We start from the raw sequence: 26401 nt of genomic DNA, 5'->3' as shown, positions 1-26401 counted from the left end.
TTGTGTGCGTTTCTGTTGACATTGTGAATGAGTGTTGATGCTTTGGAAAAAACAAATCCCACTCAAATTCAGTGGGTGAGTGGGCAATATGAAGTTATAATAGCCGGTTATAGCACTCTTCTAGGCAACACAAATTCTGCACTCATCTGCCCACAATCCTCACCTCTACTGAGAAATCAGTTTACCCGCCACCCACCAATATCTGTTAAATTCATGTTCAACACAAACGGAACAAATATATTTTTAACACATTCTAGAAACCGTCACTGCAAAGGCTCGCCCTATAAGGTCACCCTTAGTTTTGAGTCTAGTCTTTGGGACAGCCAACGTGTGCAAAGTTACACTCTAAACCCCCTGGAACCTTGAACATCTACAGCAGTGGTTACCGAACAGTGTGTCGAGACACGCTGGTGTGACTTGAGATTTTGTGTCAACCACATATTATTATTGCAGCATATACAACTATACAAAAACGTATGAATTATCTTTCATTTCATTTCATTTACTGCATCAGCACTTTGTGCCACTCATTTATCAATAATAAATTGGCGGTAAATGGAGGTAAATTCTATTCTACAAAAATGCACATTATACACTACTGAAAATAGCCGATCTGCTATTTTCAGAGCGCAACACCCACTCGCAACCAAACATAATGACTTGTCTTTTAGTTCTACTGGATCTCTTCTCCATTCCTCCCTCCCTAACATTTTAGTCTAATTTTTATTTGTTGATGAAATTATCACTATATTTAGTCTTAGTTTTAGTCATCGTAGCTTAGTTGTTATTTAGTTTTTATTTAGTTTTTATCAGTGAAAAAAGGTAGTCGACGAACATTTTTCGTCATAGTTTTAGTCGACGAAATCAACACTGGTCCCTATTTTTGGCATGTCATAAAAAAGTTATGAAAATATTTGTGTTTTAAATTCCTCCCTGAGCAGAGGGGAGAAACACAGCGCCCCCCCACTCCCCCCCACACATTTTCAAAAATAGAGACAAAATTATAGAGACAATTTTTCAAGGATGTGAATACAGGTGCCATTCTGACTTGCCCTTTGTGCCTTGGGGCGCACTGCTCTAGACCCCCTTGAACCTTGAACATCTACTACAGTATAGCAGCTGAACATAATAGTTCAGTACATTATGTCCATGATGCCCCAGATCTCAGCCCGGAGGTGGGAGGTGCACAGCGAGATCATCCCGTTAAGAATCTCCTTAATGCTAGCAGGTCCTGATAAGAAGCCAGTCGCGTAGCGTAGCGGTATCTCAAATCAGGCCAATCTGTAATGGGGGAAGAAGCTTTAGTTTCAGCGGCGCGGGCGGGCCTTAGCACCGCCAGGTCGCAGAGTGTGCTCCAGATCACTCTGATTAGCCCCGTTGATGGATTGGCCAGCACCTAGCTTTGTCAGCGGGTGGGGTCCCGTGCCATTACCACCCATCCCTCTTCCCTCTGGAGAGACGACGCGCGGCCAAAGCCCCGGGACCCACTTCAAGACTACATCCCCCTCCTCCGCTTCATCCTCATGCCTCCAAGCTTCTCCTTAACTCTTTAAGACCGGGAACGCATCTGTGTGTCATTTTTAGATTTCGTTGGGCTATTCAAAAATAGCAGATCTACAAGCTCATAGCGCGGCACCGAGTGCCGCGCTATGAGCTTGCAGATCTGCTATTTTTGAAAAATCATGAAAAGTTGTGCAAATATTATTTTTTTTCCTTTTTGTAACTTTTGTAACTCAAAATATTTGCTTCTGGGGGTTCCAACTTCCTGGAACTAAATATTTTACAAATGTTCGCTTTAAAAAATATATAATCCAAGATTTTGCCACGATTTATCAAAAATAGCAGATCTACAAGCTCATAGCGCACCGAGTGCCGCACTATGAGCTTGTATATCTGCTATTTTTTAATAGCTCAAAGAAATCTTAAAAATGACACATAGCTGCGTTCCCGGTCTAAATGGGTTAAGACACCGGCCAATCCCCGGAGGAGAGGGGAGGAACACGGAGCCCACTTTGTCTCAGGATACCTGCAGTATATGGGCCCATACTCTTCCTCTCAGCTTGGCCAGCCAGCAGAAGAGGGGGGTTGGGGGGGGGGGGGGCGGGGGGCCTTTGGGATTTTGGTTTGCATTGAAGCGCTTCTCCATCCCTCTCTGCTCTCCTTCTCTAGGTAATAGGAACAGCTCCCCCTTCCCCCCAGTTGCCTCAGGCCCCCTCCCGGGATGACACACTCAAACCCCCCCCCCCCCCACTACCCCTTATACCCCCAACATGGGGGTTTGGCGTGCTCCTGCCTGCTGAGCCAGTGGGCTTTGCTGGCTATGCGAGGCAGAGACGGAGAATGACAGGCTTAGTGGTAATTGGAGGGGTATTGGGCAGTGAAACCATGGCTGATTAGTCCATGGGGGAGAGGGGATGCGGAGAAGACTGGGATCGCCTGCTGTGAAGAACAGTAGACAGTGGGGCTGAAGAGCGAGCGAGGCCAGGGTATATAGGAGGCGTCGATATATCCCACAGTGTGGGGGTGGGGGGCCAGCTGAAAGTGTTGTAACACCAGCACAAAGGATGGAATGAGGCAGCATGTACAGTATACGTATATATATACAGGCCTCTAGGTTGAGGGCGGTAACCTTAATGTTTTATCGGCTGCACAATTGATGAGTTCGTAAGTTTGAATCACAGCAGCCGAGTCGGCACAGCTGGCGCTAACGGACTGAAAAGGCGGGCCTAGCATAAAGGCACAACCCACCACAAGAACACTGGCTTTTATTGCATTTTATATCGACATTTTATCACCGGTCTATGTGGTTCACCAAATAAGATGAACTAAATGTTTGCCGGTTAGATATATGGCTATCATTATTCGAACTTGCACATTGTTAGTGGAATATTGCTGAAATACAGTACCCACAACAGGAACGCCATTACGATGGCGACGGCTTCGGCTCACAAAATGTGGGAATCTCGGTGCCTCTGTGAAAACACTGCACTGGGTTGCTGTTGGACGACTGCAACCGTTTGAAATCTAAAAGTTTGATAATCTAGGAAACAAATACACCACAGCAGGTTTAAATTGAATTGCGTCTGCTGTGTTATGTGAAACATCATATGTCCTTATATCTTGCTGTGGTATTGTAACCACCCTACCCTCCAAGACAAACTCATAAAGGAAACAAAAACAACAACCCCCAAAAAGAATTGGAATGCAAAGAGGGATTCAGAAGCTGACGGGACGGTTCTGATGGGTTCGTCACATTCCTGGTCTGTACCACGTTGGCTCTGGGGTTGTGTGAGCCCTCATAACTGTGGCCAGGCTCTCTGCATGCCGTCTTGATCCCTGTCAAACACTGTCTGGACTTCCAGACAAAAACACGAGCCCTTCAAAAACTCCCATTGCCCATTCTCCTCATCTCTCCATTTTATCCTTGAGTCCTCAAACCATAACCCTTTGCTCTTCTATATATTCGACTAACTCACCCCCCCCCCCTCTTTCTCAGCCTCTCACCTCCTTGTTCCGTCTTCAAAGAACAAACGGTCAAAGAGCACATACATATATATATCTGTTCTCCTCTGTTGACTTGTTCTTTCTTTTCTCTTCTCTATATATGTGTGATGTCACTGCTCTGTGTAGTGAGTGCACGCTCACTACGGCACAGAACCTACATGTCCAGTTTCCCCTCTCTATAAAGCAGTATACACTAAAATACTCAGTGTTCATTTGAACTCTTGAGAGTGTACACGAGGTAACCACTTAAGCCCTATGTACTGTACTTAGTCCTATGAAAAATAGTGAAAATGGCCGATCTACAAGCTCACACCGCATTGCAACGTGTTGTGAGCTGCTATTTGGGAAATGTTCTAAAATGTTCTAAATGTTGCCTAATGACATGGCAGAAATAAGAACACCAGGTTGAAAGTGGTTAAATTAACACTTTTTTTGTGCAGTGTAGTAGCTATAAACCAATGTAACTGTCGCACGCACACACACACGCGCACACACACACACACACACACACACACGCACACGCACACGCACACACACACAGGCCCACACATGCACCTCTTCAATCCGTACCAGACAACAACACAAGGCCTTTAGAACATGTTTTATTATGTGGCTCTCCGTCCCACACACGGCTCCTTCATTCAGCACCTCGAACATTGCGGGCCCCGCGATCCGTATCTCCACTCCTGTGGGGGAGGAGGAGGGGGGGCACCCCCGCCCATTCAATCGGTCCCACGAGGCCTGTTTCATGTCATACAAACAAACAGTGTGAAAGGGGAGAAGCCAGGGACTGGGACTGGGTAAACATTGTGCTGTGGGGTGTTGATTCTGGGGGGGGGGCTGAGCTCGTAGACTTCATATCAGCAAGCCCAGGGGAGGAAACAGGGGTTGCGGCCTTTCCTTGGCGCCCTGCCAACACGTTGTCACACCTGCGCTCACCAGTCACTTACCTCTTCAGGCACCTGGCAGCGGAAGGACAGGTGGCTGTTGTCTGAAGCGTGCTCTTTTTTTTGTTTGCTGTGGACAAGGGCAGTGGGTACAACAGCGTGCTGTGGATTTAATCTTTAGGCACTCTTGTGTGGAGAGGGAAGGGACGGGAAGTAATTAACCATGTGAACCCTAGCGTCCCTATTATAGCAGATCTACAAGCTCACAACGTGCCGTGTGATATAGATACAGAGATATGGGCATATGGGCCCACTCCACACTGAGCATGGCGTTCACTACCATAACCTTTCTTACTTATGTGAATAAACAACTTGAATGTGTTTCAGTTTAGTTGCATGGTCTGTACTAGTGAAATGGGGATACATTAAGCAAAGTGGAGAAAAATATATTCTGTGTACAATTAACACAAGAAAAAGAGCTGACCCTGCCATAAAAGCTTCCTGATGTTAATTGCCTCTGTGTAGAACTATTTTGCTAAATACCCTATAGCTTGATTAGTCTCACACTGACACTGTACTATTATGCCAGGCCAATGTGTGTCTGACCTTTGGGGAATTAAACTGTGTTTCACCCTGCCTCACACACACTAACCATCAAACCAACGCGACACCATCTCTTTGAAGGCAGGCCCCGCTAGGATTTGTTTGAGGACAACGCTTGTGCTTTTTGTCATTTTGGCACAGGCAACGTGTGGCCTAAGCACAATCGAGTCTGACTGGCGTAGCTAAATGCATGCCAGCCGAGAGGCTGTAAGTAACGCTCCCGACAAATTAAATCTTATGGCAAATTAAAACAGCCAAGGGCAGCATTAATAGCCTGCAAATCACCGGTTAAGTGGCAGTCACATCTGATTTCTCCTGCTTTCCCCCTGCGATATGTGAGTCTAAGCGGATACAAAGGACAAAGTGCCTTGGCAACACACCTTGCTCAGTTCACAGTTGTTTGTTTGTTGTATATTTCATATTCGAGCCATGTATGAATAAATAGGTACAGACAGCGGGCCCATGGGTGCATGGAAACAGATGTGTGCTTTCATGCCAAATGCATTTTTCCACATGGGAAACGCACTCACATATATAGTGTGTACACACAGACTGTCATGCAACACACGAGGACATGCACCGCGTTTCCCTGCAGCGTGTGGGTTTTTTCGTGGGCGTGCATGCGCGTGATTGATGATGCAGAAGATGGAAGCGGCATGGGGAGTGCATGAAGTGCCTCTAGAGCAATCCCCCAGAGGCCCAGAGAGAAGGTGTTGCCACTTTCCCTCACATGGCCTGGTTTAGCAGAAAACCCATCCAGTTCTCTGTAGTGTATAGCCCTCTCCCTTTCTCTCTGTGTGTGTGTGTGTGTGTGTGATTGTGTGTCTGTCTGTCTGTCTGTCTGTCTGTCTGTCTGTCTGTCTGTCTGTCTGTCTGTCTGTCTATTTATCTATCGTTCTCTGAATACTCTGAATACCACTGACAACACTCGTTGTCAGTGGTGGAAAGTAACTAAGTACATTTACTTAAGTACTGTACTTAAGTACAATTTTGAGGTACTTCCATATTTCCAATTTCCAATACTATATTATAGTATGTAGTATAGTATACATTGGAGTATTTCCAATTTCCAATACTTTTGTACTTTTACTTAACTTCTACATTGCAGTATTGATACTTTTACTTAAGTAAAACATTTGAGTACTTTTTCCACCACTGCTCGTTGTATAGCATGTACCGAATGACCATGTTTCCAGAGGCTGTCGTCTCTGCCAGACCATAATAGTCACACTGCAGAGGTCATATACCCTTCCTGTCACTGACCTCTCCATCGCTGAGGCACTGAGCTCGGGATTGCTGCGGCAACAACACCGCTGTTCTGTCACCCTCCTCTATAGTGTGTTATCCGGCGCTCGGTCCCAGCCTCCCCAAACCCCAGTGTTTGTCCCACGTGGCTTTGCACCAACAATGATTGATTGTGCCCCCACGTTGACAGAAGTGAGCGCCCCTGCCTGCTCTCTCTGCCCACAGCAGAGATGTGGAACTCAAGGAGCCGTGTTCCAGCGTGCTTAAAGTAAAGAACGAGCTTGGCTTAAAAAGCCCTTGTTTATGACAGACCACAGAGACAGATGCAATGAAACGGCTATTACTAAGAACCGTTTCAGGGGCTTCAACCCGGAGTCTTCCCCGAGATCAAATAAGATCCTGCAGGAAAGCTGAGGCGGAAAGGGGAGCATGTTAAGAAAGGAAATAAAAAGCTTGGTAACTTCTTAAGGGCTCTCTAGAATTGAGCCCATAAATGCTCCTGTCGGAGTACGTTTTTTGTTTTGTTTTGTTTATAGTGCCACCGTCTGTAGACTAGACACCGACTCAGGGTCAAATTAGCTTGTCCTCCGCTAATGACAAAGGTCAGCCCTTTATAGGGGATAAACTGATGCCAGATCTATGCTGCGGGGCAGCTTAAAAAGACTCTCCCGAGCTAAGCAGCACCGTGGCGCTTTGAGGAGCCTCTGTTTTTTATCACAGACAATACCTGCTATCTGACCCTCCACAGAGAGGCAAATCACTAACTCTGAACACCCACAGGGACATGGAAACTCAAGTTAAGTAAGGGGAGTTTATCACTGTTGTTATACCTGAGCGATACCTTGGACGGCTGTTTCGCTATGAAACGCAGTACGGCTATAAGCAATCCTCCTCCCCCTGCACCCATAGCAAATAACATGCTACGCTGGAAAAACAATAGTCTAATTATTTCGCCATTTTCCTTGTGAATAACGTGCCTAGGTGAGTTCTGCTCGAGCTGCAGGCTATGAGGAGTGTGAACGCGAAAGCGTGAATCTCCAGAGGCGCTCGGGTACTCCACGCTACAACGCGCTCTGCTAAATAACCAATGTTTGATAGACACAAACGTCTCGCTCTGTGATCTCTGTCTGGTGTGTGAATGGAATAAATTAGCATTCCAAATGCTCTGAAGATTGGGAGGAGGATAAGCAAGGACAAAAAGAGTGAGAAACGAGTGAGGTGGAGGAAGGAAAGTATATGAACAAAAATAGGGACGGAAAGCAAGAATGAAATGAAAGAAATATGGTATCTTGGATAAAGAGTCTCACATTCATTACAGAGTACTTAACCCTTTAAGACCGGGAACGCGTCTGTGTAATTTTTTTATTTGAGCAAAAAAGCATTATTTTACACTTTGGCTATTAAAAAATAGCAGATCTACAAGCTCGGTGCCGCGCTACGAGCTTGTAGATCTGCTATTTTTGAAAAATCGTGAAAATGTGTGCAAATCTTTGAATATATTCCTTTGAAGCGAACATTTTTAACTCAAATCTTTGCTTCTGGGGGTGCCTGGAACAAAATATTTTGAGATGGGGGTCGGCGGCCATTTTTGGGGTCCTTGACATGAAAAAGTTTGAGCACCACTGATATAGAAACATACGTTTTTTTTTCAGAATACTGTTGGGATTTAGTAGACATTTGTAGAATCGGCTTCAGGTCTCAATGGGTTAATTGACTGAGCTGAAGGGAAAAACTAAACCACAAACGAAAACCCAACCCAACAACACATCTTTCCTCTGGCCCCCCCCCCTCCCCCCCCCTCCTGTATAGGTGTCCCGTCCGGCCCGAGGAACGTCATCTCCATCGTCAACGAGACCTCGGTGATCCTGGAGTGGCACTCGCCGCGCGAGACGGGCGGCCGCATCGACGTGGTGTACAACATCGTGTGCAAGAAGTGCCGCGCCTCCGACCGCCGCGCGTGCTCCCACTGCGACGACAACGTGGACTTCGTGCCCCGGCAGCTGGGCCTGATGGACACGCGGGTGTTCATCAGCAACCTCTGGGCGCACACCGTCTACAGCTTCGAGATCCAGGCGGTCAACGGGGTCAGCAACAAGAGCCCCTACCCCGCCCAGCACGTCTCCATAGACATCACCACCAACCAGGCCGGTAAGAATCAGAATCAGAATCAGTTTTATTGTCACATCACAGGTTTACAAGGTAAAAAAGTGGGTGAAATTCTTTTTTGTACATCGTTCCCATCGCAACGTTAGTTTCCATAGAAAGAAGAGGGGGGGGGGAGAAGAAGAGGGTGGGGGGTAAGTGGGAAGGAGATCAAAACAAGAGAGCAACAGAAGGCCAGACAAGTTATCTACATATTTACAAATTACCTGAGATAATAAAAACTAAAAAAAAACTAAACTAAGGTGCCTGAGCATAGCAGCAATGTATTGTATACTGTGCATGTTATACTTATACTGTGCATGATAGACAATGGACGTTAAGGTGCTTAGAGGAAAAGGAGCACAGTAAAAAAGACCAAAAAAAAGTCAGTGCGTTATACAAGGGATTAAGGTGCAAAAGGTCAGTGCGTGTCCACCTAGAGTGGACTGACCCTAGTATAATCCGCAAGTAGCTCCATGAGAGAGTGCAACAAAAAGTCATTTGTACCTGGTGTAGTCCACAGGTGTGTCCGAGGGGGGGCTAAAGTCCAAGTCATTGTCCCTGGTATAATCCACAGGTGTGTTCAGGAAGAGCCAGAAAAGAAAAGGCTGCTGAACAAGGCCTATGCCTCATCCAGGCTTATTCCCCATTCAGCATTCTGACAGCAGCCGGATTGAAACTACACCAGTACCTGGTGGTGGAACTCTTGATACTGCGGTAGAGCCCCTTGCCCGGTCGCGGTCGTTGTAGGGGGTTGAACAGTCTGTGACTTGGGTGGTGCTTGTCCTTGATGATGCGCTTGGCTTTGAGCACGCACCGCTTTTTGTACAGTTCCTGGAGCGCTGGGAGCTCGATTCCCATTATCCGCTCTGCCGATCGCACTACTCGTTGTAGGCTGATCTTTTCTCGGGCAGTGCAGTTCCCGTACCAGGCCGTGACACAGCCTGTTAGGATGCCTTCGACAGAACTGTTGTAGTACAGCCTGAGGATGCGACGTCCTACTCCGAGCTTCTTCAGGCGGCGGAGCCAGTACAGTCGCTGCTGAGCCTTTTTCCTCACGTGTGTGGAGTGCGTCTCCCATTTGAGGTCCTCCTCGATGTGTACTCCGAGGAACTTGAACTCGCTGACCCTTTCCACTGCAGCACCGTCGATGAGGATGGGCGCATGGTCTCTCCGCGGCCTCCTGAAGTCCACGATCAGTTCTTTGGTCTTGTCGACGTTAAGAGAGAGGTTGTTCTCCCGGCACCAGCGTGCTAGTGATTTGATCTCCTCTCTGTAGTCAGACTCGTCGTTGTTGACGATTCGGCCTATCACTGTCGTGTCGTCCGCGTACTTTATGATGGTGTTGGAGACATGTGTGGCTATGCAGTCATACGTGTACAGGGAGTAGAGGAGGGGGCTCAGCACGCATCCCTGGGGTGCTCCGGTGTTGAGGGTCAGGGGGTCGGATGTGATGCTGCCCATTCTCACCACCTGATGTCGGTTGGACAAGAAGTCCTGTATCCAGTCGCACATGCTTGGGTGTAGCCCTAGGTCTCTGAGCTTTTTGTCAAGTATTGCTGGGACAATGGTGTTGAATGCTGAGCTGTAGTCCACGAACAGCATACGTACATATTTGTCCTTCAGCAGCTTGTTGTCCATGTGCGAGAGGACGGTGTGGAGAGCCATGGCAATAGCGTCGTCGGTGGATCTGTTTTTGCGGTATGCATACTGCCACGGATCCAGCGAGGCAGGTAGCGTGGAGCTGATGTATTCCCTCACCAGTTTCTCGAAACACTTGCTGACGATCGGGGTGAGAGCAACAGGTCTCCAGTCGTTCAGGCATGTCACTTTGGCCTTTTTGGAGATGATGATGATGATGATGATGGTGGTGGTGGAAAGTAACTAAGTACATTTACTCAAGGACTGTACTTAAGTAAAAAAATGTCTTTTACTTTACCGGAGTATTTCCAATTGTCTATACTTTTACTTCTACTCCACTACATCTCGGAGGCAAATATTGTACTTTTACTCCACTACAATTATTTGAAAACTTTAGTTACTAGTTACTTTGCAGATATAAATTATTACATTATAAAACTTTAGCCACTTTAGCCTTATTTTATACATAGGCTATTTGAAAATAACCGATCTACAAGCTCACAACGCGTTGCATCGCGACGCGTTGTGAGCTTGTAGATCTGCTATTTTCAAAAATGTTAGTACTTTTACTTTTGGTACTTTAAGTACATTTTGATACCAATACTTGAATTCCAGAATTTTACTTGTAACAGTACTTATACATTGCACTATAGATACGTTTACTTAAGTAAAACATTTCTATGAGGGGCCGTTTAGGCCAAAAATAATGAAACACTTTCACACACGCTAACGAGACAGTCTTATACTTACTACTGAAATGCTTTTACATTCAATTTTGAGACACTTTCACACACACTGATGAGACACTCTTACATATACTACTGAAATGCTATACGTTCAGTATTGAAACACTTGCACACTCACTACTGAAACACTCTCACATACATACATACTTTGTAAATAGATGCACGTTCATATATGAAACTTTATACATACTCATCTGAACACTTACGCATACATATGAGAAACACATACACATACATATATACTTCTGTGCCATATACACATGCATACGAAATGCTTGCACGCATACAAGTTAAACATTTATACATTTATATCTGAAACACTCACACATACACATATGAAAAGGCTGCATGTATATCGCTGAACACTTGTACATTTACAACTGAATTTCTTGTATATTATTACAAACTAAAATGAAAACTTTAGATGCATGTGCAAGCCTTTCACATGTATTCATACGAGTCATTTCAGTAGTATGTATAAATAAATTCAATAATATATATACACATAATTTCAGTGATATGTATAAGTGAGTTCAGTATAATGATAAAAGAGTTTCACATGTATTCATACAAGTGATCTAAGTAGTATGTATAAATGATTTCAATAGTGTATATATACACCATTTTTAAAGCATGTACAGATCATTTCACATGTATTCATACAAGTAATATCAGTGATGTATATAAGTAATTTTGATAGTATATATAAATCATTACAATTGCATATAGATCATTTAACTATAATGTATATAATTTCACATGTATGCATACAAGAAATCTCAGTAGCATACGGAAGTGGTTTCAGTAACACCGGAAGGCACAGGGAGGTGCGCGGGCACACCAGGAAGAAACTTCCAGAGAGAAGGAGAAGATAAGAAGGAGAAGACAAAGGCAGCATGGAGGGGAACGGAGACCCACTTTAATTAATTTGATATCGAATACTAATATATCACCTACGCAGCAGTGTAAGGTCCTTACACACTGGGGCGAATTCTTCATGCAAATAAAAAAGTTTTTTTTCGCCTGTTTTTTAAAACCTTATAAAGTCAATGCAAGCTACCACATCAAAGACGAAATTTCGCGGAGCGAAAATGCGTCTTTTATTTATTCGGACAGCAGTCATATTTTGTGGAAATGCTGGTGACTGCTACTCTGACCAATCAAAATGCATTTATGTAGGCCTATTCATTTTATTAAACAATCTAGTATAGGCCATCCCATTGGATGAGCGCACTGGTGCTCAAAATGGGGTCCGGGGAGTGGGGACCCCCAGGGGTGATGCGCGGGTCAGTTTTTTTTCATAACCCGCCCCGCCACGGAGCACAAGTTCAACAAAACAATATATAAATCAACGGCCCGAGAGAGAGAGAGAGCGAGCGAGCGAGCGAGCGAGAGAGAGAGAGCGTGCGCGATCGAAAGAGAGAGAGAGAGAGAGAGAGAGAGAGAGAGAGAGAGAGAGAGAGAGAGAGAGAGAGAGAGAGAGACCCCCTCGCATCACTACCAGGGTCCTTGGGACTCGGGAGTGTTCTGGGGGTCCCCAGCAGTATAAACACTTTAACCATTACATATATAGCCTATATCAGCTATTTGAAAATATCCAATCTACAAGCTCACAATGCAATGCATTGTGAGCTTGTAAGCTCACAATGCAATGCATTGTGAGCTTGTAGATCTGCTATTTTCAAAAATATTTGACAAATTGTGAAAAACACCATAAATATTATATGGTGGTCCCTGGCACTAACCTCGTGGTTGGACTGGACATGGATACAGTCAGTGGAGAAAAAAAAGTACTCACATTTTTACTTTAAGTATCAATACTGCAATGTAGAAATACTAGTTAAGTATAAAGTCCGGAATAAAAAATGTACTTGAGTAAAAGTAGCCTACAAAAAATAAAATAGGCCTACCAAAAGTAGAAAGTAGGCTACTCATTATGCAGAATGTCCCATTTCACAAGTTTTCTGTATGATCTTTTGAAAATAGCAGATCTACAGATCTGTGAGCTTGTAGATCTGCTATTTTCAAATTGTCGAAATGTATGATGATACAGACTTGGGCTGGATATAGACCAATCGACAGTGTAAAGTAACTAAGTACATTTACTCAAGAACCGCCTGCCGCTCCAAGCCGCTCCGGCCGGGGCCGCGAACCATACGTTGCACAGACTGACACAAAGAGAACCATAAGTGCGTAGCTCTCCGATCAAAACTTCATAAAAAATTCTCCGTAGGCTAATCCACACGAGTTTACTAGACTTTTGACCAATCAAAATGTATCTATGTATTAATTGTATTAAACACGCGTCGCTAGGCCATCCCATCCAACTCCTGTTGAAGATGCGCGCATCGGTGCTCACAGTGGGGTCCGGGGACCCCCCTGGGGGGTGATGCGTGGTCAGGTTTTTTTTTTCTTCATTTAGAGACAGACAGACAGAGACAGACAGACAGACAGACAGACAGACAGACAGACAGACAGACAGACAGACAGACAGACAGACAGAGACCCGCCCGTCCCGCGCTGCCGCGCATCACTACCAGGGGGGTCCTTGGAAGTGTTCTGGGGGTCCCCAGCAGTTTAACCACTTCAACCCATATAGCATACATCAGCTATTTGGGGTCAGTGCGGACCCGTTCGGTGCCCCCCGGGACGGTTTTGTCAACGGGGGTTTTGTGTTGCCCTCAGAATCTTTTTGGTGCCACTATAGCATTAATCTTTTATTTTTATTTATTGTATATCTGCTATTTTTGAATAGCCAACATATACAATATGGATAAAGGGTTGAAAATGTATTAAAACCTTTTGCTGGGGACCCCCTCAAGGACCACTGGTTGAGAACCACTGATTTAAAGGAAATGGCTGTAATGACAATGCAGGGGCAGTTCTATAACTTATCCATTAATTTAGATGAAATAGAGTAGAGCAGGGGGCTTCAACAGGGGGTCCTCAGAGTTACTACAGGGGGTCCGCCAAATCATTGTGTGATATGATTTTTTTTTTTTTACATTAACCACTTGAACCCTAGCAGCCGAAAATAGCATATCTACAAGCGTCACGTTTCAACTGCGCGGACGGTGTTACACACAAACGTGTTACCTAAAGAATTCGGTCTGAGCATGCGCAAAATGGCGGCTCCCGTGGATTATTATTGATATTTGTATCGTCTTTCTAAGACCATTTCTAAGTGGATTTTATTGTTTATAAAGTAGGATAAAGTAGGACGTGGTCATGCAAAATGGTGGTGTCCCGTGGATTTGTAAAATATTCGCGGTAAAAAAATATTTTACCGCGAATTATTTATATATTTTTCTCTGTTGTCTGGAAGTTTCTTCCTGGTGTGCGCGCGCACCTCCCTGTGCCTTCCGGTGTTACTGAAACCACTTCCGTATGCTACTGAGATTTCTTGTATGCATACATGTGAAATTATATACATTATAGTTAAATGATCTATATGCTATTGTAATGATTTATATATACTATCAAAATTACTTATATACATCACTGATATTACTTGTATGAATACATGTGAAATGATCTGTACATGCTTTAAAAATGGTGTATATATATACACTATTGAAATCATTTATACATACTACTTAGATCACTTGTATGAATACATGTGAAACTCTTTTATACATTATACTGAACTCACTTATACATATCACTGAAATTATGTGTATATATATTATTGAATTTATTTATACATACTACTGAAATGACTCGTATGAATACATGTGAAAGGCTTGCACATGCATCTAAAGTTTTCATTTTAGTTTGTAATAATATACAAGAAATTCAGTTGTAAATGTACAAGTGTTCAGCGATATACATGCAGCCTTTTCATATGTGTATGTGTGAGTGTTTCAGATATAAATGTATAAATGTTTAACTTGTATGCGTGCAAGCATTTCGTATGCATGTGTATATGGCACAGAAGTATATATGTATGTGTATGTGTTTCTCATATGTATGCGTAAGTGTTCAGATGAGTATGTATAAAGTTTCATATATGAACGTGCATCTATTTACAAAGTATGTATGTATGTGAGAGTGTTTCAGTAGTGAGTGTGCAAGTGTTTCAATACTGAACGTATAGCATTTCAGTAGTATATGTAAGAGTGTCTCATCAGTGTGTGTGAAAGTGTCTCAAAATTGAATGTAAAAGCATTTCAGTAGTAAGTATAAGACTGTCTCGTTAGCGTGTGTGAAAGTGTTTCATTATTTTTGGCCTAAACGGCCCCTCATACATTTCAGTACTTTTTCCACCACTGGTTGTTGGTGATGATTGATGATGATGATGATGACGCTGGTATTGTTAGTGTGGTTGCCCCTGAAGGGCAGCACACTATAGAACTTGGGCGACTTTGCTATTCTTTCTTCCTTCCTTCTTTTCTAGTTGTTGTTGTTGTTGTTGGTTCTGCTGACTATGTTAATGATGTTGATGGTGGTGGTGGTGATGATGATGATGATGATGATGATGATGATGATGATGATCTCTCTGTAGTAGAATAATCACCATCATCATCATCATGTACACATATAGACCTATTGTACATACTGTATATAGAGCAGGGGCGCTGCCATGGGTGGGCCTGGGTGGGCCCACCCACATAGGAAGCTGGCCCACCCAATCGATTTTGCTAAGGAAATAATAAATGTTTTGCTAAGGAAATAATAAATAATAAGGAAATTATTTTTTTGTAATTCATTTTTTGATAATAAATCTGTAAAATCAGGCAAAAATATGAATTTAATAACATAACCCTAACCCTAAAACCGAAATAAAGTAACAAAAAAAACAAAATCTGCCCAAATCCCGCAAATCGGTACACAGTATCTCTATAGTCAAGTGAGCAAGATGGTTCCGTTTCCATCCTGACTGGCGAATTCTGAACATTGCTGGCCCACAATAACCTACCTGACCTGGCGGAGACCTGTGCTCCGAGGAGCACTTTGTCTAGTTAACAGGGCCGGATACAGAAATTATTAATTGGGGGGGCATTAGGAAATGCTGGGGGGGCGGCTTCCTTTTTTGCGTTTTTTTTTTGCGTTTTTTCCGGCTGTTTGTGTAATACTGCTTCCTATTGTTTAGGAGTAGTACTGCATCTGTGTGTGTGACTGTGTGTGTGGAAAATCAGGGCAGAGGATTATTTGAATTGTGCAATGATACATGATGGAATATGATTAAGGATTATTTTGATTATGGTAAGCTCACATTTCATATCATGACATAAATGTAACTTTCACAAGCCCCCCCACCCAAAAAAAAAAAAAAAAAATGCCTAGATCCGGCCTGCTAGTTAATATTATCTTTCATTCTTTGTCACTTAACTGTATAAGTGCAAAGTCTGCTGTCAGTGATTAAATGAAAATGTGCTTGGTGCCAACGAAGGAATGTCATTGCCGCGTTCCAGAGTGACAGTGTCTGTGGCATGGCCAATGGCGAGCCTGCTGACACCTCACACCTGTTCTATTATGAATTATGACTTCACAGCTTGAAGGGAGAGGGCAACTGGTACCATGAAACTTAAACAGTGAATAGTTGAAACTCTGGCCCTTTTGCCCGTGATTCATTTCCCTCCAGAATCAAAGGCCGCGGTTGGTGGATACATGTGTACACTGGGAGGGGGGCCCTTTGAAAACATGGGAGAGAGGAGTTCAAACCCCAGACCCCAAGACATGGCATGTTAACATTTGCGGCGAGACTTGCACACAGAATGCTGCGCTGCCCTGCTTCTCTCCTCTTTGTACTTCCCCAGTTGTATTTACACATCAAACCCCGGGTGATGGGAAAAGTTCTTGTTTGCATTTCTCTGTCTCACTCTCTTCCTCCGTCTATCTCACTCTTTCTCTCTTTCCCTCTCTCTTCATTCACAAGTGGACATTATAAAAAAAATGCTTGCCTTCCTTTTACCACAGGCAATATAGGCAGTGGTGTAAAGTAACTAACTACATTTACTCAAGTACTGTACTTAAGTACAATTTTGAGGTACTTTTACTTTACTGGGGTATTTCCAATTGTCTATGCTTTTACTTCTACTCCACTACATCTCAGAGGCAAATATTGTACTTTAACTCCACTACAATTATTTGAAAACTTGAACATTTTTTTTTTTTTTTTTTTTTTTGGTTTATTTTTTTCCTTTTTAATCTCAAAGGAACTAGGAGAAAACGATTTCAAAAAGTTAATTCTCCATCCACTTCAATGTTCAAAATGTAAACGGAGAAAATATTTTCTCCGTTTGACCCAAAATGCCTTTGGCATATGGATCAACAAGCTTGAAATAAGCCTGGCAGTGAATGAGTTAACCACTTTAGCCCTATTTTATACATAGGCTATTTGAAAATAGCAGATCTACAAGCTCACAACGCGTCGCATCGCGACGCGTTGTGAGCTTGTAGATCTGCTATTTTCAAACATTTTAGTACTTTTACTTTTGGTACTTTAAGTGCCTTTTGATACCAATACGTTTGTACTTTTACTCAAGTAAATTTTGAATTCCGGACTTTTACTTGTAACGGAGTACTTCTACACTGCAGTATTGATACTTTTACTTTTGAGTACTTTTTCCACCACTGAATATAGGGTGGGGTGCTTATGGAGGGCCCAGAGATTATGGCTGCTAGCCTCTTACACATATCATTTTAATGTCATATCTTTTGTTGTTGTTTTATGGATTTAGTTTAATGATTATTTGTTTATTTTCCCCTGGGTGCGAGTCTATACATCTCCCTTCACGGAAGGCAGTAAACGTGCGTCTAAATCTTCAGACTCACACCCTGACGCAGCCTTGCTCTCAGCTTCTTTCATGTCCTTTGGTGATGTGTCGGTCATGATCGATTCGTTCAAAAGAACTAGTTCTTTGCCGTGAACGTGATCGAGCTTGTCACTTTCTGAAACTGTTACGTTCACACTATCGTGCATGCCCACCTTCCCTCCCCCCTTACACAGGATGGGAGGTCGGGCTGTACGTGTGACGTAAAAAAACCCCAATTTTTTACACTAGAAAATAGCGCTACTGAACGAGAACATGAACGAATCATTTGAACGAATCATTGCCGTGAACGTGAACGAAATCGTTCTTTCACTGAAATGAACGTATTTTCCCACCACTAGTGTCCTTGTCATAGATTTGAGTTACCTGGAGTGTTTGTTACAGACAGTACTTTAGGCCTACAAGTTAACATGGCCAATGTTTCCGTGTGCTGGTCCTGGCCGAGCTGGCGGAGCAATTACAGAGTGAGCGGAATGAGACGAGTAGAGCTTGGACGACGTTCTGCTTTATTGATGTATAATGAAAATCCAGGTCTGACTCTGTCTGATGTGTTCGTCTGAGATCGGAAGAGACAGACCCAAGTCAGATATGTAGAAGCTTAAAACAATCTCTTTCCTTGTTATCTCTCTCTCTGATTCTCTTTCTCTGATACTCTCTCTCTCTCTCTCTCTCTCTCTCTCTCTCTCTCTCTCCTCTCTCTCTCTCTCTCTCTCTCTCTCTCTCTCTCTCTCTCTCCTCTCTCTCTCTCTCTCTCTCTCTCTCTCTCTCTCTCCTCTCTCTCTCTCTCTCTCTCTCTCTCTCTCTCTCCACCCCTCCCTCCCTCCCTGTCTTCCCCAGACGTAGTTTGTGTGAGGGAATGTGTGAGCCCAGCCAATGGAAATGACAGGTCTGCGATACTGTCTGCCAGGTCTTACGGCTACCATGTTTTTCATGCTCCCATGGCTCTTGCTGCTTGTACACAGCAAGCAGCACTTATCAAGGGACATGTATTGGACCAAGTGGAAAATTTAAATGAGGCCCGTTTCATTTCTCTGTGTGTTTCCCTGCTAAGAGACATACCGTGGGAGCCTGAGACTTGAGCTTGTGGGACCTAATGAGAGGCATATTGTGGAGTTGTGCGGTGGAGACAAGGGGTTGCCGGTTGAGTTCATACACTGTCAACGGCTCCGTGGCAAAGAGTTTGGAGTTTGTCCGCGCTCTGGCAACTCGGAGCGGCTTTTTTAGCCATGTGTGGTGACATTCCTGCTTCACTCTGTCACTCTGTCATGCACAGTTTCTGTGCCTGGGTCGTGTATACAGTCGGATTGTGTAAATCTGTATTAAACATACATCCAGTTCCAGTAATAGAACTAACTAATAACATGTCAAACACAATCTAGAACACTTCAAATTCCTCCTTTTTTTTTCACCTAAAGGAAAGTGTAGTTGCAGTGGCGTACCCACGTACATTTCCACTTAACCCATAAAGACCGGGAACGCATCTGTGTAATTTTTTAGATTTCTTTGGGCTATTAAAAAATAGCAGATATACAAGCTCATAGCGCGGCACTCAGATCTGCTTTTTTATTTTTTTTATTGAACATTTGTGCAAATCTTTGAATACATATATTTTCTTGAAACAACATTTTTAACTCAAATCTTTGCTTCATGGGGAGGTCCCTGGAACAAAACTTTTTCATGTCAAGGACCCCCAAAATGAAATGTACAGTATTTGTCCGCCGACTCAATGTTTTCCAGGGGACCCCCCCAGAAGCAAATATTTTAGTTAAATATGTTCGCTTTAAAACGATATATATATCAAAGATTTGCACACATTTTTCATTATAAAAGAAAAATCAGATATACAAGCTCATAGCGCGGCACTCGTGCCGCGCTATGAGCTTGTATATCTGCTATTTTTTAATAGCCAAAAGAAAACAAAAGGAAATTACACAGGTGCGTTCCCGGCCTCAATGGGTTAAATATGAAATTAACTTACCCTAAAATCTATCCAAAGTCAAGTGAAACAGAAATTGCTTTTTTTTTTCTCTGCCTGAGACCCGTATCAAGCTCATTGTGTGGAGGTACGCTTTCAAATTAAATTTAGCCCCAGGTTGGCGGACAGAACATACCGTATTTGATTACAAACGGCACTCTGAGGAACGTAGCGGCCAAGCGAGCTTGTCTTTATGTCTGAGAACGAGTTAGCAGAGGACGGCGGGGGGATTGGGGGGAGGGAGACAAGAAGTGAAGGCTTTCTGAGGCCATGGTAACAGTGAAGAAATGGAAAATGGGAGAAGTAAATAGGTCTGATTATTGGGGTGGTCTAATGGCGCCGACTGTCCCCATTTGACAGGCTAATAGTGCTCTTTGATAGATGGATATAAACCGGAAGCAAGGCCCCAGTGTCTATTGTTGGAGCTACCGCTACGGTAATGAGGTGTCTGCCAGTAATCGGCCGTGCTCATTGCACTGGCCCCTTTGTGACCCTTTGTGGCAAGGTAATTGCACCAGTCCTGGTTTTAACAGAAGGGTTTCGTGGGCATATCTGACCTGAATGGGGCCGGCAAGTACACAAGACACATCTGAATGGTTATATTATTCAGTTCAGAACTTTTAATAAGGGTGCCAAAAAAAAAAACATAAAACAATAAATTCAAGTCCTGCCAACCACGTATTTGTGCCCCAATTTACAAATGATGAAAAAGTTACAAGGTTCAAGATTGTATTTGTTTCACCTCATACACAAGTAGGCAAGAGTAAAGAGTAATTGGTTTTGGTTCCTCAACATTGCAGCAACAATAAAAAAAGAAATAATAATTAAAGAATGACGCACAGTCAGTTTGCATGTTCTCCCCGTGTCTCCTAGGGTAGTTAATACCCTCACAAAAACATCTAGTAGTCCTGGACGCTATACTGCCTCCCCCTGGTCAGCCGGGGCGCCTGATGGAGGGCAAAGGAACTGGTTGGAATAACGTGTTCCTTCCACGCGCTACGTCCTACCAGGGAAACTCCCCCCTGTCAGGTGTCAAGAAGGCTAGTTGGCTCTCATGCATTGAAGGAGGCATGAGCTTGGCCCTGGGCTCCCTATGCTGGTGGGGGGAGTGTAGCGCCCAGGATCACTTAGAAAATTGGCACCCGGGTGAAAAAAGGGTTACAAAAATCGTGGGATGAAATTTAAAAGTAACAAAAAAATAGAATGATGCACAGTAAAATCCTGTGTGTTGATTTAACCCTGAGACGGTAAAACACTCAGGATGTTGCTGTGTATACAAACATGTTTTACTGCTGAGGAGAAACCCATGTGCCCGCGTCGACAGAGCGCTCCTTGGGACAACCTGACATGGCTATGTTGTCGGCTGTTTGCAAGATTAAGGGCAGCGCCTGAGACCTCCCACGGAGTTGCACGGTGACAGTGGACAGAGGCCTCGCGTCGGGTGCTAAAAAAGATTGAGAACATATCTCAAAAAAGAGGCTGTGAGAGGAAAGAATGTAAGGGAAGAGGAGGAGAGGCTGGTGTGATGGAGGGGAGGAAGGAGCTGGGGGGGGGGGGTGAATCGTCAAAGAGGCCATTAACCCATTAAGACCTGAAGCCAATTCTACAAAATGTCTTCTAAATCTCAACAGTTTTCAGAAAAAACTTATGTTTCTATATCAGTGGTGTGCTCAAACTTTTTCATCTCAAGGACCCCCAAAAATGATATGTATTTGGCCGCCGACCCCCATCTCAAAATATTTTGTTCCAGGGACCCCCAGAAGCAAAGATTTGAGTTAAAAAATGTTTGCTTTAAAACAATATTTACTAAAAGATTTGCACACATTTTCATGATTTTTAAGCGCTACGAGCTTGTATATCTGCTATTTTTGAATAGCCAAAGTGTAAAATAATGCTTTTTAGCTCAAATCAAAAAGACACAGATGCGTTCCAGGTCGTAATGGGTTAAACTGCCCTAGATCCCTGCGTGTGTCCGGGAGGAGGGGCTGATCGATACCGTGATTTAGGAGTTCATTCACGGATAGGACACACACTCTCACACACAGAGGTTATTTACTGTGCCCTTCCTTAGCCATAGCTCATGCCCGGGCATGCGTTCAGCAGTCATATTTATCTCTGTTTGCGAGTGAGAAACGGCATTTTATGTCTTTTCCATGAACACCGCGATTTAATTCAATGAAGGAGCAAGAGACACTGTGCCCAGGACACTTTGTTAAAATGGTAAATGTCCATTAAGATGGTTTAAAGCAGACAAGAGTCATTTTGGCTCAGCGCTGTGGGAGCACTTGATGTGAAAACCACGAAAAATAGCAGCGATGTTCCCTTACATAACCCAATTCCATCTGACACATTGGTCCAACCTTTTTTTCTTTTCCGCTTTTTTCTTTTTACAGATTTATTTTTTGGCATTTTAATGCTTTATTTTAGACAGGAGAGTGTGTAGAGAGCCAAAAACAAAGGCAGAGAGAGAGAGGAGAGACATACAAGACAAGACAGGGCTCAGATTCAAACCATGGACCTCATGCTCACTAGGAGCATAACGGGCCGTGCACAAACGGCTTGCAGGCACCCGCAGATTCCAGTCATCTCTGACACACCCACTGTTACTGTACATGCACCGTTGCATGAGATCACTTGGAAAGGGAGAATGTTTTCTCTTTTTCTGCCCCGAGTGGTGATGGAGCGGAGGTGGATGGATGAGCAACGCATCAGAAAATGTCCGTCAATCCCAGGATCAGCGCCGTATCTTCTTAACCCATTAAAACCGAGAATCACTTAACCCTTTATTTTATACTTTATACAAAAAAATTGCAGATATTACACGATCATAGCGAGCTTGTAGATCTGCTATTTTTTGAAAAATCGTGGAGAATTTGTGCAAATCATTGAATTTTACATATTTAACTCAAATCTTTGCTTCTGGGGGTCCCTGGAACAAAATATTTTCAGATGGGCAAATTCATATCATTTTGGGGGTCCTTGACATGAAAAAGTTTGAGCACCACTGATATAGTAACATAAGTTTTTCAGAATACTATTAGGAAACTATTAGGACATTTGTAGAATCCCCAGAAGCAAAGTTTTCAAAGTAAGTATATTCAAAGATTTGTACAAAAAAAAAAAAAAAAAAAAGATCTACAAGCTCATGAGCTTGTTTATCTGCTATTTTTTTGAATAGCCAAAGAAATCTAAAAATGACACAGATGCGTTCCCGGGTCTTAATGGATTAAGCTAATGCCAAAGCTCTCAGCAACTTCATGATCTCTCTTGCACAGCCTCCGCATGCCTAGATTTTTTTTTGCAAATCCATCCCCCAGACCACAGAATGCCAAGTATATATCTACAAACAATCCTCCCTCCACTTAGCTGCACTGTTTGTAGAGCTATTCCCACAGAAATGCAAACATCTCTATCCTTGGCCTTCTATGGGCAAGTCCGACCGGGCTGGGTCCTTGATTCAAGCTAACTGAGATGCGACGCAGTGGAGCGAAAATCTAAACAACCCCATGAATTAAAGAGGTTCTGCCCTCCCTGAGGCTCTAAAAAACAGCAGAAATGTTAGACGGTCGTGTCCAAGGAGGGCGTTTGAAGCACCAGTCATTACGTCCCGTGTGTTTACAGCTTCTTCCATGTGTTGTTTAGCGGAGAGGGGGTCTCGGTTTATGCCTTTGACTTCCCGCTCACCGCCACCCCGCCTCCCCCTCTGAGCATCAGAGCCAAGCGTGTCAGAGAGTTTCATCATCTTTTAGAGACTCTTCTCCGGGGTTGCTCCGGGGCGCTATGTTTTTATTTTAATTCGATGCCTCTGCCTCAGTGATGGAAGAAGTATACTCGTATATGTTTTACTTAAGTAAAAGAATCAATACTGCAGTGTAGATAATACTCTGTTACAAGTAGAAGTCCCGTATTCAAAATGTACTTGAGTAAAAAGTACAGAAGTATCGGCATCGAAATATAGTTAAAGTACCAAAGTAAAGTACCCGTTGTGCAGGTTGTCCCATTTCAAAGTTCAAAATGTATGAAAAAAAACGATCTACCAGCTCACAGTACATTTAGGGCTGAAGTGGTTTGTGTGTTTTGTAATAATAATACAAATCTACAAAGTAACTAGTTACTAAAGTTCTCATATAATTTGTAGTAGTAGTAGTAGTTGGGTAGAAGTAAAAGCATTGAAAATTGTAAATACTATTAAAAAGAATAATCAAAATTGTTCTTAAGTACAATACTCGAGTACATGTACTTAGTTACCTTACACCGCTGCCTGACTGCGCTCATGAAGGTTGGAATCACGTCCCCCTGGACGCAGAAAGTGTGGGGAAAGAGCTTGCAGAGTGTGGGTTGCAACGCTGCCGAGATCCGTGCCAACTGCGATGTCTTCATGCAGCACGGTGTGTTGAGTAACAGCGAGGGGGAGGAGCCCACAGCTCAGTGGTCAAGGAAGTGGCTCATGAGCGAGTCTCTGTTTCTAGGTGGAGGTGCGTTCAGGTGCTGCGTGGCGTGGGTGGCGCTTTTTTTTTTTTCCTCACACAAGCTCACAGCCGACGGTGGAAAAAAAAGTACTCGCGTGTTTTACTTTGAGTAAAAGTATCGATACTGCAGTATGAAAATGCTCTGTTACGAGTAAAAGGCCCGTGTTCAAAATGTTACGTGAGTAAAAGTACAAAAGTATTGGCATCAAAATATACTTTGAAGTACCAAAATGTTTGAAAATAGCAGATCTACAAGCTCACAATGCGTTTGCTTCGCATGAAAATAGAAATAGCCTATGTATAAAATAGGGCTAAAGTGGTTAATGTACTGTATGTTTTATAATATAACTTCTATCTGCAAAGTAAACTAGTAACTCAAGTTTTCAAATAATTGTATGACCAAAGTGTAATGACTGTTCCCGTAACTGTTTGCATTTCTGTCTAATAAAGTTTTCAATCAATCAATCAATCAATCAATCAATCAATCAATCAATCAATTCTAAAAAGATAAGTTGATTTCATTGATTATTAAAAAACACAGGTTCTCGAAAATTCGAACAATTGACATGGTAAATCGATTGAATAAATGTTAATTAGATAGACTAATCGATATCTGCAGCTCCTATACTAACGGTACACAACCCATGACACTGGGACTGATTCCCTCCTTGTGGCCTTTTGAGGAGAGAGAGTGCCACCGCCATGCAGTCATGGGCTGGCCGGGACCCTCCGAGCCCCCTGCTAATGGGAGGCTAGTGGTTAACCACCATACTGGAGGCACACGGTGCATGGCCGTATATAGCCTGCTAGCTACTCAGCAGAAGAGCAAGGAAGGGGCCCTTATTAAGAAGGCTGTATGGTTCAATGGCGTACCGGCAGACTAGAGCACAAAACCACAATTAGGCTGTATAGGGGAACGGAAGCGCATTGTGTGTGGTGTGCTTTTTATGAGAGTGTGTGTGTGTGTGCGCGTGCGTGACTGTCCGTACGTTAGATTTGGGTGAACAGGCCTGTTGGCAGAGGCCTGAAGCAGAGAGAAGGAACCTCCAGCCGGGACGTGTCTGTGGAATGAAAGCCCTGCCGTGTGGAATGCAGCCTCTAGAAAGCTGCCCACACTCTGCTTATCTCAGGGGAGCAGCGGTCTGGAGAGCAGAGACAGAGTTTGCCCACATTTTCTGTTTTATTTCATTTCAGTTTGGAGTTGGTCCTATAGTCAGCCACTCCATTCTTCCTCAGGAATGGCTCACGGAGTGGCTTAAAAGTACGAGGACGGACATCTGCGGACATAATGATGTCATAGAAGAACCAAAACTGACCATGAGCGGATGGATGTCTTACTGTGTTAGGACATGTCCATTGGAAAGTTTTAATTTGTACGCCATCTACTATATAGAGGGTCTGTGTGCCACATTTCTTGTGCACACTTCACTAGGCCAATGTAGAAATCCATAGAGTTAAAAAATAATAGAGAGGGCACTGGATATCCCCTCCCATACACTTGCATTGAATTGCTCACCCAGCGCATGGGCAGATTTGAGGCTTCTGTGACACGTTTGCGACGTTTTTTGTGTCACCTCGGGTGCGCAGCCCTGTGCGCGAGCTCGCGAGCCGAGCCCGTTGGTCGAAACCGTTTTTGCTCGTTCATGTACAATGGCCCCAGCCGTTTTGAGCTGTAGTACCTATGAATGGCCAGCATGTCCAATGCGCTTCAATGCAGCCACTGGGTTCTTGGGGCTTGGTAGAATCCCACTAATCTTTGTTCGCATTCTATACTTTTTTGAAATATTTGACTCTTTTATATAATGGAGGTCAAAGAGGCATGGATTGTCCAAATTTGGGCATGGATGACGTTAGATCAGCTAGACACCAAGCCGCCTACAAGGAAATGAATGGCAGGCGAATGGAGCTGAAGCCTTTTCCCAAATTATTCCCGGGAACAGAGAATGTTCATGAGTTTCCCCCGGTGTATGTATGGTGTCAAAAGCTTTCTGCAAGTCAATGAAGGTGATCACCACTGACAGTTTCCGCTCCCTGACACCTTCCAATTTGTTTTAGCAATATCCGGAGCCAGAGTGAAAGGTTTTTATTCTGTGTTCTGTCAAAGTATCCTTAATCAAGAAATTGAACTCATTCACTGTGGGTGATATCATGTTGTAGAATGTAAAAAAAGAAGAAATTCCACGTGACATCTCTGTAGAAGCTATCAGTGGTGGAAAGTAATAGTAGTAGTTGTACTTAAGTAATTTTTTTTAGGTATTTGTACTTTACTTGAGTATTTCCAATGTCCAATACTTTGACTTCTACTCCACTACATCTCAGAAGAAAATATTGTACTTTAACTCCACTACAATTATATGAAAACTTTAGCTAGTAGTTACTTTGTAGATTTTTGATTATTATTACAAAACACACT

The 26401-nt window shown here is 43.4% G+C and overlaps 1 protein-coding gene across 1 annotated transcript in view; it reads left to right on the top strand.

Moving 5' to 3' along the window:
- Positions 1-26401, top strand: part of LOC308092785 (ephrin type-B receptor 1-like) — a 251743-nt gene that overhangs the window by 173512 nt on the left and 51830 nt on the right. The window contains exons 5-8 of the mRNA XM_080438885.1: positions 8049-8387; positions 17721-17736; positions 23162-23243; positions 23799-23994. Coding sequence (XP_080295011.1) covers positions 8049-8387; positions 17721-17736; positions 23162-23243; positions 23799-23994 — 633 coding nt within the window. The remainder of the gene's footprint in view (positions 1-8048; positions 8388-17720; positions 17737-23161; positions 23244-23798; positions 23995-26401) is intronic.

The sequence above is a fragment of the Gymnoscopelus braueri genome (assembly GCF_963280865.1).
Source record: "Gymnoscopelus braueri genome assembly, chromosome: 10".
NCBI classification, from domain to species: Eukaryota; Metazoa; Chordata; class Actinopteri; order Myctophiformes; family Myctophidae; genus Gymnoscopelus; species Gymnoscopelus braueri.
Note: the sequence above shows the minus strand (reverse complement) of the source record. Positions and strands in the feature narration are given on the sequence as shown.